The 16,185-nt window shown below is 33.4% G+C and overlaps 1 protein-coding gene across 1 annotated transcript in view; it reads right to left on the reverse strand.

Annotated features, from left to right (window-relative positions):
• Nucleotides 1-15,538, reverse strand: part of LOC139973292 (doublesex- and mab-3-related transcription factor A2-like) — a 37,203-nt gene extending 21,665 nt beyond the window's left edge. The window contains exon 1 of the mRNA XM_071979862.1: nucleotides 14,472-15,538. Coding sequence (XP_071835963.1) covers nucleotides 14,472-15,018 — 547 coding nt within the window. The 5' untranslated portion in view covers nucleotides 15,019-15,538. The remainder of the gene's footprint in view (nucleotides 1-14,471) is intronic.
• Nucleotides 15,539-16,185: the final 647 nt, after the last annotated feature.

A 16,185-nucleotide genomic window follows, 5' to 3' on the forward strand; every position in this document is an offset into this window, starting at 1 on the left:
AACTTTGTGGTAGTTCGACTGTACTTTTACCCACATATTAGCTCCGAATACTTAACCAGCCCTCCGGCAGCGCTTAACATGAAGATTTTGTTATGAAAAATACTTCAAAAGGGAGTAAAAGACAGACCTTTTTTTCTACTTCCTTCTTATTTCTTCATAAGTTTTGGTTTTTTTTTTACACACACACACACACACAAAAAGTACATGGCACCTGTCGTGTTTTATCATGCGTTCCTGCACCGGGACCATTTCACACCAACTCACCAGTCGTTTTAATCATGTTTGCTTCTTGCCAAAACTTTCTTCTTCTTTCTTCTTCCCAATTTTCTTTCTATATTTTTTCACTTCATAAATATATATTTTTTTATTTTGGCTCAGTTAGTCTTCTCTGTTACCAGTATAGGCCTATATCGCGCCTATATACCACAACGATGCGCAACGAAGACTCGGAACATACATACGCTTGATTACGCGTTGTTTCTTATACATATTATACATATTCCATTTAGCAGAAACAAAAAATAAGGGGGAAAAGTGCAAATGAAAGGTCGAAAGTGGGTAAAAAATAAAAACGGAATCCTCCACGGGGCTTTTCTGACGACGAAAATCTAGTCACTGTTGCAAGATAAGCGATGAATTTGTCACGTTATATGTTAAAACCACGAGGGTGAAAAAGTACAACTTGAACCAAACGGGTAGAGGGGAAGGGGGAGGGGGTGTAACAAAAAGAATGGAAGGATTAGAAAGAGAAAAAAAGGGTGTGATTGTTGTTCTAATTATCCATTTAAAACTTTCGATAGAAAAGAAGAGGCCTTTGAAAGTAAATTGTAATGAATTAAATTATGTATCGTACTTCCCAAGGAAAGAAGAAAAGGTGTTTTAAGCTCTTGCTCAGAAAATTGGTGAAAATTTAATCAAGAGTAATACCAACTGAGCGAGGACATTGGAAACTTGTTAAATATAAGCCTCTGTAAGAAAGTACACACTGGTGACAATAACAGAAAAAACAAAAAATTACGTCGGAATGCTATAACTCGATTCATTTGATTGTTAAAGTAATTTTGTTTTAGTCACAACTTTTAATATGGTAGATCCTTAATACGTTTTCTACCCCCTCTGAATTTCTCACCTTGGTGAGAGAGAGACGGAGAGAGAGAGGTGGAGAGAGAGAAGCATATACATATAGCACAATATCACTCTCCCGTTTAAATGATTTGAATGGAGCATAGGTTTTGCATCAAGGACGAAAGACTATTTCTATAAAGCCATGAGGATTTTTTTCAGACAATGAAACACTGTTACGATCGATGCAAATAGTGTGAACAGTTTAATGGCATTATAGCAGTATAAAGTAAAAACTGTAAAACGAAAAAATGTAATCCAAGTAAAAACAATATATATCGATTCAAAGGCTTTTTTTTCATCTAATATTTTGGGGAATTAAGCTTTGAAATATTCTTCTTCCCCCTGCAGTAGTAACATGCATCTACTCATGGGTTATCATAAATCCTAATTATGAAATGCTAACAGAGGGAGCGAAAAATTCGATATTACTAAGATTACATTTCTTAGCAATTGGAGTGACAGTCGAAGGCCTCATTGTAGAGGAATGATTTGATTGGCCAATTCGAGATGGAAAGAACCGCTTTTTCACCAATATACCGTGCTTGTTTTATTTTATTAACTTTTTATTACTCCCCCCCCCCCCAATTCTTTTCGTGGGTTATCTTTCGTTAACAGTTTCTTTTGAAATCGTATTTTCTTTATGCTTCACATGTTCTCATTTTAAGCTAGAATGATCATATTTTCGTCATTTGTGTTGGTTGTAACTTTATTATGGACCTGAACAAAATATTCAGCTAGAGGTTGTTACCTTAGAATGGTCACATCTCCTAAACAAGTTGAAAACAGTCAAACTTATACGGTCACATGATTGTATGGAGGGATGGCAACGAGGCACATTACACAGCAGCCATTGGTTATGCAGGGGCTTAAATTCATATTATCATTTGAAAAAAAATTATAATTAAAATATAAATTAAAATATATATAATAATCCACAAGCTTAATACGACAGAATTGCTCTCATTTTGACATTCTCCTTTAAGCTTTTGCTAATAACGAGAAATAATTCCCTTTTTTTTATTTTGTCACCCCAAAATACAGCTCAGTCAGACCACAAATGCCTTTTGCAACTCTATCTTTATCCAAAAGCCAATGCTTCAACCTCTAATATTGGCACTTTCGAAAGTAATTAAAGTCATCATTTTTCCATCAGGATTAAAAAAAAATAATTGGGGGGGGGGGGGCTTACCACCCCCTTTAAACCCTCTACTAAATTGCAATTGCCCATTAAAGAAGTTTGTCTGTTTTGATCTGTGCATATATATATTTCCCCCCAAATGTTGCAGTGGACTCTCTGTTCGTCCTGAAATCATTCGTTTAATTTAACAGTCGATTAAGAATCATCCTTGCAAAAGTATCAAGTTAAATGAACTTTCCTGAAATGGATAGTAAAAGTGTGCTAGGACACTGTAGAAATATATAGGCCTATAATCTTTTTTAAGAAATCTTCAACCCTCCGCTCCCCCCCCCCCCAGAAAAGAAAGCAAACAGAATGCAAAAAGTATACTTTCTTTCTGAGTTTGCTGTGATAGTGTTGATGGACAAAATGTTCGTCTAACTATACAATATGAAGTATATTATTTCCATTTATGTTTGACTAATTTTCCAAATTAAAGACGAAGAAAAAAAAACCTCGTAACTTTTGGAATGTTTTGACTTATTTATGGATCAGATTGGAAAGATTGATTGGTATGATCGAGAAAAACTGAGAATTATATGAAAATTTGAAGATAAAATTATCAATAACATTTGCCATCAATTTATATTTGTTTGCGTTTTGTGAAGTAAAATCAAAAAATATATTTTTATGAATACAAGAGAAAACTTATTTTCTCAGTTCTTAGCCAATGTCCTGCTTGCAATTCAGTCATATTTGTGCAAATTCCAAAATTATTTGCATGCAAACAATTATAATTTGTAAAAACAATGTTACGTCGGTAAATTTATATTTCACTTCCAACTTAGAGCATTGAATGACCCTATATTGACCAATAACTGTTTGCTCAGTATTGTTTACTATCATTTGTTTACTTTCAGCTAGCTGTTTGTTTTTGACCACCAACTTTACGGCAAAATTGACAACATTTTATCCAGTATTTCTCAAAATAAGACTGTTATTATTCAAACAAAGGACCATTATACCTAAAAAGTAACGCCTATATATTTGATCTACGTTCAGTAATGAATAATGAAATGCTTTCAAATAGCATACGAAAATAATTTTCGTCCTGCCCAAAACTTGATCATTATTACTGTAAGAATTCAACATCATAGGAAAACAAAAGAGCAAATCGGAAACTTTTCGAAAACTTTTCGAAAAAAATCGAAAACATAATTTGGCCAGTTTCTTGTACTTGGTGAAGCTACTGTATATTAAGAATTAAAAATGATGGAAAATATACCTATTTCAAACATACACACACACACATCGCTGGTATCTTGCTATAGACATATCTATAAACTCTGTAACATTTGTAGAGAGAAATTCCAATTTGGGATCGGCTGGTAACTTGACCACCAAAACCAAAGTGTGTTTCTGACTATACTATTTGAACCAATATAACGGTAAATCAGGGTAATGAAGACCCATCCCCGACCCCTGCCCCCCCCCCACCCCAACGAAAAGATCTACTTTTTGTTCCGACGTGAAACAGGGAATAACTATATTTATTTATTTTTTATATAATTTTTTGTAGAATCCCACCTTGACCTCTCTTCAGACAAACTGATGTGTTCAAGTGACTTCACATATTATTCTATTTTTTTTTCTTTTTCCTGAATGTCTTCAGTATATTATGTTTGCTGGCAGTTGCGATATACACACTAACTAACTATATATGTGACAATCTCTAAAATATCTCAACCTATATAGTTATAACAAAGATGTCAAAACTTTCAATTCCTTTGTGCGAAGTTTTACACTTTAACAAAAAATTTATATATTTTCAAAAGAATTAGAAATAGAAAGTATAACCAGCTTTTTCAGGTGTTTTTTTTTTAATTTTTTTTTATCCCATTAAAAACCAGGAACTAACTTTTTCTTACCATCAAAAGCAAAGAAACCCAATTCAAATTGTCGAAATTGTAATCAAAAATATTTTGCTTCACTGCTGTATTGCTTCCGGTCTAGGAAACCTTGCTTTTTTTCTTTAATCTTTAGGTCTATCGAGACCACAAAGACTTGTTATTACAGCGATGCTTTCAATGGGATCAAAGCAACGTTCTCACATCTAGCCCCTGTCAAACCCCTTTCATAGTTCGCCCTTTCTGTTTTGTTCGGGTTTGACTTTTTTCTCTCCTTACCAACATACACCTACTAATCCGACATTAACAATCGGCTTTATTGGGTGCTGTTTTGTTAGTAGTCTTGAAGGCTGACAAATTAGCTGGATTCTTGCTGCGACTCAAGTGGAAAAAAGGGGAGGGGTGATGTGGAGTGGTTTGTAATTAAAACTGGTACTTGTTTGTTTGTTTATACTTATGAAAATAAAAGAATGAACACTAAATATATAGTAAAGTTTTCTTTATGATCATTATATAACAGTATATGGCACAAGTTGCAAATATATTATCATATTATTATATATTATTCATCGGTAATATAAATTGCACTCAACAAACTGATCTGAAACGAATAAAGATAAATTTGTAGATAATTTGAATAGACTGTCCAATTGAAATAAATATTAAAAAAGTATATGTTTGAATATTTTTTGTTTAATTTACAGTTAAGTGCAAGCTTAATAAATTAAGTTTACTCACTTTTGATATTGCGTTTAAATATCAGTGTTGATAATAACTATGTTTGTATGCCATTGTACTTATAGGTTCATAACACCAATGTTTAATACCGTTTGCCAGCCAGTGTTATGTGGTTATTCGATGTTTCAATTACACGTTACAAAAAACAAACAAAAAAACATTTTGTTTTGTGTAAATTCCATTCGAATGCGTTACACGCCTGAGTGAGGCACTGCGCAAAGGCTAGGCCTACCGACACTCTACCTTCCAACCATCTGTTATTTAAGTATATAGGTTATTAATGCAAAAGGTATATAGCGTGTATCAAGACACTTAGTTTTTACCAGTTTCAAAATATACTGTACTACACTGGAATAAACATTTGAATGAACGTAGGCCTAATGTGTTTTATTTTTTCTTTACTTATATGTATGTTGCCTATTTTGAAAAACACTACGTAATTCTCCTGTGCATTTTCCCCATGGTTGCACTTCGAAAGTTTAAACTTCTATAGTTGTAGGTATTTCATATAGGGGCGGATCAGAAAATGTTACCTTGGTTAACCATGGAACTTTACAGTGCATAGCAGGGTACTGCTGCACATGTTCCCTGAGCTAACGCATAGTACTGCCACCACATTTTGACGAGGTTAAGACATACAAACATGTGCCCTTTCACCTTCCTTCTACACCACGTCTATCTGTCCAGAAGCCCTGACAGCCGTCGATTTCGTTTCCCCAGTTTTTGAGTCAACCTGCCAAACAATCCCAAGTGAAGTGGTCACGAAGATTGTATACAATTACTGTCATATTACAACCAGTTACACTCCAATGAAATCTTGTTTCTCTGTTGACATAAATATCGGTCGTTTATGTAGAGCATTCTTCTATCCTACGAACGATTTGAAAACACCCATTTGGTCATGACTATACCATAGTCTTTAATGGTAACCATCTTTCATCGATCTATCAAAAACCAATCTTTTTTTTGGCCGTGATGTTTCTTTTCTTCCGAGTTTTGGAAGGAAATTTGTCGTTTCGTTTAAGAGAGAAAAAAGAAACTTGTCATGTATCGAGAAGCCACAAGAGGGAATAGATTCCAGGTCAACCGTCCCCAAGACAACTTTTTTCTTGTCATCTTTTGTTTATTTATAAGTGATTGAAGACCTATAAAAATCAGTCGTATAACATTTTAAGTGATCGTTAAAATGTATAGCCAATTGGTCAGTAAAACCACACAGTTAATATGTTAACCTTTTTTTTTTGCCTTTTCGTCAATCTTCCTTTCTTTTTTAGAGAGAGACGGGGGGGGGGGGGGAGGGAGGTGAGAGGGGAGGGGTTGATGGGACTACAAATGATGACCCATAATTGGTGTCATAAAGTTATGTACGTTAACAATATAGGAAGGTTGTTGCGTTTGTGTATACCCAACGCCGCCATTAGTCGTCATTTGGTGTGGTAGCAGGTATGTAAAAGTGACACTAGTTTAACGACGCCGTATATTTTGCTTCCCTTGCGACGGTCAACATACACCGATATGACACAGTAACCTATTTGCATTAACGTTACTATATGAACTGGCTCCATAGAAAGCAGTTTCTGTACATTGGGTGTATATACATATGACATCATCTTTATGACTTACAACGCTATATCTTCTGCTCTATATACCAGTTCATATTTCTGAGTTTATTAATATTATTATTATTATTATTTTGTTATAGCGAAACTTGAAATGATATCAGAACAATATCTGAAAGTACAAAATATTGAATCGAAGTGTTTTTAAGCACGTGGGAGATGAGGAAGAATGTCGGGGCCGTACAAAATCTCCAATTCTTAAATTTGATAAAAAATTAAAAACAAAAACGTTCCCCCCCCCCCATAATTTTGCAATATTTCATCCTCGATTAACTGCACATACGTCACATAGACGTATGTGACCCGAAAGTTGAAACCATACATTGCATCCCCCCTTAGCTATACATTTCCCCCCCCCCCTCCCCATGACTGAATTTTCGAAGCAACCAACTTTGTTATATTGAGCCATGTCTGTAAAGAAAGTTGGATAACTTTAATTCAAGTATCGATAAATGTAATACTTTGAATTATCATCACAAAAATTGATTCATTTGATAAAGATATTTCAAGAATATTGTAACAAACATGCCGTTTGCCCTTTCTATGGTCGAAATGCTCACTTTGTATGGTTCAGAACTTTTAGAATTAATCTAAAATTTGTGAAAACTAAACATTGCTGTCCATTGACAGTAATAACATATTTGAAATTGAAAATATTAACGACAGCAAAAATCTATATAATCTATATTTATTTTTTTCGTCAAGTTCTATCATATCTTATATGTAAACATTTCAAAAAGGGGATACAAAAAGTAAAAATAAAATGTTACATATTTCATTTTGAATGATTTATTTCACCTAAGCAAGCTCTCTTTTAATACATGAAAATCTACAACATGTCGCGCGTCACTAATTTTGTTTGTTTCATCAAGTGACTATTTATCTCTAAATAGCTGTTGTTATTTTTTTTAATCTTTTATCTATATTCTTTACTTTTCTGCGATCTACAAAATGTGTTCATGATCATGTAAACTACTAAAGAAAAAAGCAAATTCTTAATTCTTATTCACCTCTATGTTTGTTTATGTTTTTTTCTTATCTGAACTCTTTCATCAAAATTATTCAAGATTGTAGTTAATATGTCCTAAATGTTTCTACATCGATTCACGAAGGAATATAATATCATGTTAAATGCTCGAATAATCTCTCTACACGTATAGCCTAAGGTAATTAACCCGAAGAGCTTTTGTACAATTATTATTTCCTCTCGCGATGAGACATCGGTGTGAAATTAAATTACATTTTCGTTTTGGTATAGACGAATCTCTTCTTTAAAGGTTAGAAACTTACAACTTTTTTAGTTTCGAAGCAATGATACTATATATGTACTGTCATGTTGCAATGGGCACAGTGAAAATGTAATTTTATTACGTTAGAAACACAGGTAGGGCATGAAAGAAATTGAGATAAATAATGGAACTAATATTAGTAGTCTTTGCACCAGCCATTTTCTTTGTTGCTTCTTCCTCTGCCCCTTCGTATTCCTGTCTCGAGTGTGTCTTTTATTGTATGTTTGTGCGTGTGTGTGTGGTTTTTTTTTGTGTGTTGCAATTTTCTGATCGATTACATTGTTTAGGTATAATTGTGCAAATATGTAGGCTATTGTTATAATAAAATAATAGCATTACTGGATGGGATGACAATTTCCCCTCTCCGCCAACTTTACCAGAGAATGAATAGAATTAAGTATATTTGTAACCTTATAAATTTATGTCTATTTGCGGTATTCACTGCATATGGCAGCACAACGATAATGAACGAAAAGAAAAATACTAAAAGTATCATCAAAGCGGACCATTTTCTGTTTTGCTTTAAAATGCACTAAAAGTAAAGAAAATCATAGTTTCACCAAACAGTGGATGTAATTACCTTTCTGGGAAGTTTGTTTTTATGTTCTTTCGTTCTTTGTGAACACGTTTTACCGTTAAAAGTTTATTTTATTTTATTTTCTATTATGAAACTTGTGACGTAACCCATGTTACACCTCTTCGAACAAAGAACTTTTAATTCGACATCAGGCGTTGGGGTTTGGTGTAGGTTGGGATGGCGGAGGGGGAGGGAGGGGAGAAGGACGAAGTTATGAGGTTTATAATCTAAAAGAAATATATATATCCGACCAAGATACACGGTGATACAAAAACCACAGGATAAAAGGCATCTTTCAAAGTTTGGAAAAAAGTAATTGCTATAAAATCAAATCAGCGGTATGATGACAAACTATTTTGATGGTGAAATGGTGAAATATATAGGTTCGGATACTCAGGAACTATTGTTATACGTAAATGTGTAGTTCGGACACTCGTTAGCAATTGTTATGCCTCGTGAACTATGTAGTTCGGACACTCGTCAGCTATTGTTTTAAGAAGTGAAATATGTATGTAGTTCGAATAAGAACTCGTATCATTTGCAAATGGTCCCCTTTAGAATACATTCAGTATATCCCAACTATATTTTAAGTTGATGGAGGGAAGTTGGGCTGACGGGTGGACTGCCATACCTCTATGCTACAAAACAAAATGGCGCTGGTTTTGGTTAGAAATAAAAATTAGGAACTGATGTCTTTTTTTTCCAACGAATAACTTACATTGCATGCGACTGTCGATCCCCTTTGTTTCTATACAGAAGAGTTCATATAAAAACAATGATACATGGCATATATTAATCCTGATCCTCTATTAAGAACTGGATGCAGAAAAATAAAACATACCAGTTTGAATCAAAGGAAAAAGAAATAGCCCAAACTATTAAGGTAAGATACAGATTAGCTGTTAAATTCATCTCATCTCTTTTTCCAGTGTATTGATATAACACTCCACTAAAATTATATGTCCTAAATTATATGACCTGTTTCGTCAAAAAGAAGACCATTATATAATATTAATAAAATGCATAATTTGTACAAGGAACGTACAACCTCATTATTAAATATTTTACAAGTTTCTATATTGAGTAATAAAACACATTTCTGTCATATATATATATATATATATATATATATATATATATATATCTGTTGTTGTTGGTTCTTCCCAAATGTTTGACAACAACATAACCTTTATGAACTAGAGGTATATATTAATATTTTAATTAAACACTCATATAAATATATAATTTTACGACTTGTAAAATATAGATCAAACTTATTCTGCTTTTCGGAGTAGAATTTTATTGTTAAATTACAGGTCATTGGTATTTTATTTTTTATTTCAAAGGAAGTGGATAGTCCACAAACAAATATAAAAATATATACATAGTCTATGTAATGCAAAGAAGAGCACATGTAGGATTATACTTTAGTTAAAATTTAGTTTAAATTATTAAATACAACGATTTCAGCCTGAAATGTCACAACTTATAAAAGTCTAGTTCGAGGTTTTTGTTTGCCAATATATATATCTTGTTTCGATTGCTATTAATCCACAAAATTGACGAAACTAAAAGCTATTTTTATTTTTTTTTATATTTCTTCTTCTTGTTTCTTTTTGATAGTCCCCATTTCGCTGAGTCCCCGAACCGTTTTGAATAATTAAGCCAAAAGGTATTCAAAATTTAGTATGTAGATTATACATCAGTTTGATTTCGATAAGACAAAGGTATTTTTTGTAATTAATCCAATATAATCCATACCAAAAAATGTCAAACTTGCTGAAATCCCTTGCATATAATAGTTTTGTAATTTTACGGAATATTAACAAAAAAAGAGAAAGAATAAATTTCTGAAAAAGACATTTGTATATATAGGTTATGAAAGACTCCTCTATAGTTTTCTGCATCATAAAGTTGCACATTTTCTTTTTGTCTTCTAGGATGGGTATTTACCTCTTTTTTGTGTGTGTGTGGCTATATGACACGTAAGTTTCATGCAACACTCGATTCAGATAAATAAGAAACACAAACAAACAAAAGTAAAACAAACAAATACAATCAAATATTAGATTTATGAAAAAAAATCCTGATAAGAAGTATATTACAAGAATATCTAGCTTACGAGATAAATCATCAAACCACGTCTTTACTTGTTAAGTTTCATTATTTCTGCCTCCAAAGTTATTTTAATTATTATTTTCCCAATTTTTAAAACATTCGTGGATAGTAGTACTTTAAAGGAATGGGAGGTGGCGTTCTCGAAATATATATATATATATATATACATACATATATTTTGCCAAAATATGAAGTTAGCACCAGTCGTCAAATAAAACGACTGTTATTAAAAATCAAGAAAACGCAGACAAACTGCACGTCAACTGTTATTGTTCCAAAAATAAGAAAAAACGATGTTCGGATATAATTATATGTATCTCATTAATGACGTCATAAAAATGTCGACATAAAGTATTTGATATACATTTTTATATTTGTAGACAAATTTACCAAAGTCGACGGATAAGTACTTTAAAAATCAACAAGAATGATCGAGACGACTGAACTTTGAAGTCTAATCCTTCCCCTTAAACGGAGAAATTAGGGAAAAAGGATTTAGTTGTTTTTGGAAGGATTAAAACAACTTTGCAATACATATATATTAAATTCATATTGTGTATGTTAATTGTCTACTGATGGCTGTCCGTATATACAGGTCTTATTATAGATCAATGCTGCTCTTTTATTGAAGTTCAAAGGTCAGTTTAAGAAAACACTTTGTGAAAAAAATTATTCGAATTCTCGGTAATAGCTTTGTTTCACAATCACCCAAAATAAAACATAAAAACTAATTCTGCACGTGTTCATTCGCATGAAATTATCAAATAAAATTTTCAAAAATTCCCCCTTCTTATTACGTAAATACTTAAATCTGTGTACAATTTGCGTAGTAACCTATAACCAATTCTCTGCATAGCATGCTGTCAAAACATAGCACAATGAATGATGATTAGTGTTAAAAGACCCAAGTCTGGGTTAAAACGGTAATAACGAACAATGGATCAAATTTTTCGTTGTAAGTGTTACTCCTTTTTTTCCTGATGTTTTTTTGTTTCGCTTCAAAAGTTTCCATTTGTATCGTTTTATGTGGGTGATAGATGCATTGTACTGTATCGTATTATTGCAAAGCGAATCCCTTGACGACATTTTGATCGACTATATAGCAACAAACGAATCAATCTTTCACACAAAACTACAGTAAGTATAGTAACAAGGGATACAAGAAAATTAAAAATTGTAGGGATCACTTAACAGAAAACACGAATTTCTTTACACAATTTTCAGAATTGAGTACAACCTATATTACGACACGAGTTCAAAACTAGTTCAAACGTACATAATTAAATTGTTCTCGATTCGGCTTTTCTTTGTTTTAACCATTACTATATGTGGAAGTTTGTTTTGTTATGGTTTTTTTTTATATTAAAACAAATATGGCGTAAGACACTGAGTCTGGTTTTAGAATCCACGCCTTCCCCTGCCCCCCTCCACCCCCTCCACCCCCTCCCCCGGCGAAAACGATTTCACTGGCAAAATATCAAATCGAGAAATGTTAAATTAAAATTATGAAAATTACTAACAAAATAAACTTGCTACAGTACGTGATAGATTCATTTCTATAATTCAAAAAAATAAATGTGTAAATATATATATATATATATTTTTTTTTTAAACAGCCCAGCAACAGTAGAAATATGAATTTCGTGGGGGGAAATCCTTAGCAAAAACAGCACATTTCCAGATCGCGTGGTATAGAGTGGTATGTTATAGAGGGGGTTTATTGGATAGAGGTATTACAAAGGTTCACAGTGTTATGCTGTATACTGTTGTGTTTGATACAAAAGCAATATACAAATTCAAATAAGTAATATGGAAAAGTATGAGCACTATGATGCACTTTAGAAAGTTACTGATTTTCTTGTTAATAAACTTCGTTTCATGCCTTTTTCAGTTTATTATGTGGTTATATTATGTGTTTCCCGACATGCAAGATTAATTGGATCATAAATATGTAGACTCAACATGTTGTTATGTTACTAGGATACCAACAGACCATAAAAACGTTTTATTATCGATGTGAAGACATAATAGTGAAAATATTTATTATTTTATTTCAAGAATGATGATATCCATATATCTGTACCTATAAATATATATATTGGTAACATAAACAGTCATAAAAAAAATGATAACAGTTTTCTTTGCTTTAACAAAAAATAAACATGGTTTTTTCTTTGAGGTTCAATCTTTCCTAATTAAGAGTTTCATAATCGATTTGTTTGACATATGTAAGCAGGGTTCTTTGAAAAAAAATATATTAATTTTGTAATTATAATTGTTAACTTCATCGTTATTTCCTCATATTGATAGAATCCGCAAGTCTGCGAGTTTAATTCAGAGGTTTAAGTTGTACTGCAATTTATTAAAATCGAAAGTAGCTTGAAAAAAAATTTTAAATTGAGTTTTGTTTTAAACTGTTAAATGTTTTGTTTACATTGTGCATAATTTTGGCAGTTTCAATATTGCTGTTGCTAACTTTCCTATGTAATTTTGCGTTATTTGTCATTTTTTTTTACTTTGGGTGGTGCTACCCCATTAGAGTTTCACAAATCATTTAACACGCAATGCACGTTTGATATTACTAAAACATAATTTTCACTTTTAATATCTTAAAGAAACAAAAGCACTTTTTTCATAATTCATAAGATCACGTCTCTCCGAGAAGCCTCGTGAGATTTCTTGTTAATATCTATTGATATTGTTCTTTTTTTTTGGCAGTATTTACTTACACTCAGCCTGACATAACCAACAATATCTTTCTCAGAGACTATTCCCGTAAAAACGAGGTTTCTCAAAATATTCATTAGAGTTTTTTACTTAAACTACACAAGTTTAGTTTCTTATCTGAATCTTTGTACATCTTCATATTGCAACTTTTGAAAACAATGTGGTACGGTACCTTTTTTTTGTCGCTTCTAACCAAGGTACGTGATACTAACAAAAAACAACAGTTGAATACCTCTCAATTTCAGTATATATATATATACAATATCCACGTGGTTACATCCAGTTTGCTACTTCAATATTAAACTAGCAAGCATAATAACTAGTTAACCTAAAGAAAATGTGTTCTAAATATTTCATGGTTTCCCTTACATACTCATTTTTTAATTTTCTAGCAGAAGGTTTATTGTTCATTTTGCGAACTTTTCATAGACTGAAATATTATTGATATTTTTCTCCAGAAAATTTCAGATGTCCTTAGTTTTCTTTATTAGTGGATTAATTTGGCCTCAACCTGAGGTAAATTTTTAATGAAAACTACATCTGATGTTGAGCAGAGTTGAGCAGAAAATTAAAAAAAAATACAAGAGCATGGTAGCCTTTTTAAGAACAAAAAATCACGTGGAGTTTATTTTTAAAAAACTAGCGCATATACACTGAACTTATTACATTATTCAAACCTCAGAAATCATCATAGGCCTACTACATTCTGAGAATACCAAGCTCTTCCTGAAATCATTCATTCTTATCTAGGCCTACTCTTATTTGTGTCGAAACGTTCAGGAGGTATAAGTTACAAACATTTAAGCTATTTGAATGACCTATACAAGTTCCTTCATCTTATTCTCTTTACAGGAAAATGGTAATTTGATCTACAGAATATATGTATATATCCTTCCTCATTTCTTTGGAGTATATTTACTTATCTTCTTCTTTGTCTCCCCTCCCCCATTCCCTTCCTCACCTTCTTTAATTTTGAAACGTATATATTCCATTTCATTTAAAAAGGCCAACTTCAGTGATATGTAGAGGACGAGATACCAGTTATTCAGTCACGATGCACTAAAATCCGTACAAAACATTCATATACCAAACTTAACTGAACGACTCTTTGTTTACACGTGCTCTACTTTGCTCTTCTGGGTTTAATGTTCCTTTTCTAATTCTACCTTTGTTAATGAGAAACTAACTATAGAATTTTAATATTTTACCAAGACAAAAGAAAGAGAAATTTAACTTGTTTCATTCATGACTTACCGGGGCCATCTTGGTGTCTATAGGGATCGTACGGTTTATGTGTTTGCACAGCAATTCCATTCATTGCATAGATAGCTCCGTCTGATGTTTCGTAATAAAGTCCTAATTCCTTGGCTTCCGTCTCTTCCTGGGCCTGTTGTCTCCGCAGAGCCACCTGGGCAGCCATGACCCTCTGCCTCTCAGCAATCAGGGTACATTTGGCACATACGCAATCCCTCCATCGACAGTAGCGTTTATGTCCCTTCAGCGCCGAGACGACACCATGGTTCCTACAACGGGCACACTTCGGCGTACGAGGATACGGTTTATCCGCTCTCAGTAACATTGGTGTCGAATTTGGCTGGTGGCTTGCTGATGAATGCTGTGGGTGAGGTATATGGTGTGTCGGACCGGGATGATTTGGCACAACTGGCATATCAGTGGATGACACAGGGCGGTTATGAAACGTGTTTTCCAAACTCATGATACAACCAACATCAAATGCACAGAATAGTCCCCAGTTCAGCACTGCTGCACTAGTATACCGATGACTCCGAATCGACACCATGCATTGAATATACCAGTGTTTGTGGGTAATGGTAGAAACAACAATAACATATACCCAAAAAGGAAGCGATTCACAATTGACGGGGGCAAAAAAACAAAACACAACTCACGGTATTCGGTAACAAACAAGTCGAAGCAGAGTATGGAATACACAAAAAGAAAGGAAGAATGAATGAATCAAATCAATAGACTAGGTCCAGGGAAGAAAACAAACGCTTGGTTATATGTCGCAGTGGAAGAAGGAGAAGAAGAAAAAGTAAAGAATACAAAAAAAAAAACTTGTAAACTTTATCGCCCTCAGTCAACTACGTCACTTCAAATTCCAGAGCGGTATGATTGACAGAACCTCATAGGGAGATCTCATTTGAGAGTTCCCATCAATCCGTGCGCGAGACGACCAACCAAACACTGTAGCAGATCTGTTTTCTTTGCTAGTACCTGCCTGCCTGTCAACATTTAACGGGCTCTCCTATTGGTCAGTTGTCAGTAAGGCGTTGAATGATTCGTCATGGTAACCGCACGCCCTATCTTGACTTTTCCGTGTCTCCTCTCTCTTTCTATCTCTCTCTCTCTCTTTGGCCCCCTCCTTTGTTGTGTCCACTACTACTCGACGATTTGGTGAAATATACGGTGGTCAAGAAAATGGGTAAAGAAACATAAAACACAAATAAAGTCAAAGACAGAACTGAAAGTGAAAAGCCATCCCCCAAACTGTAATTAAAAAAAAAAAAATCAGGACAAACATGGTATTAGCTTTTTTTTTCTTCTTTTCTTTTCATTTCTTTTTTGTAACAGAGGTGATTGGAACCTGCCTGGCGGAATTAGAGAAAGTTTATTAATCCGCCCACTTTTCTGAAGAAGGTATTTGTCAGGTCTGACAAAATGGCCAGATTTTTGAAGTGTCAGTTATATTCCTTGTGATATTGTGTCTGCGCAAAAACGCGGAAAATTACCTCTGCGCGGACTTCGTTAACAACATTGTCGATAACGGGGTTTTCTCGCTTTGAGGGAGCACAGGCGTAAAATTAGATATGTTTGGGGTTTAAAGAGAAACAATTCATCCACACAGAAATATATACAGCAGGCAAGCCTATTAACTTCTTGACTTGACTTTTCTTACCGGTTTTTTTTTTGGGGCTCCTTTTTTTTTCCTTTCTTGTTTTACAAA

This window comes from Apostichopus japonicus, chromosome 2 (genome assembly GCF_037975245.1).
Source record: "Apostichopus japonicus isolate 1M-3 chromosome 2, ASM3797524v1, whole genome shotgun sequence".
NCBI lineage: Eukaryota > Metazoa > Echinodermata > Holothuroidea > Aspidochirotida > Stichopodidae > Apostichopus > Apostichopus japonicus.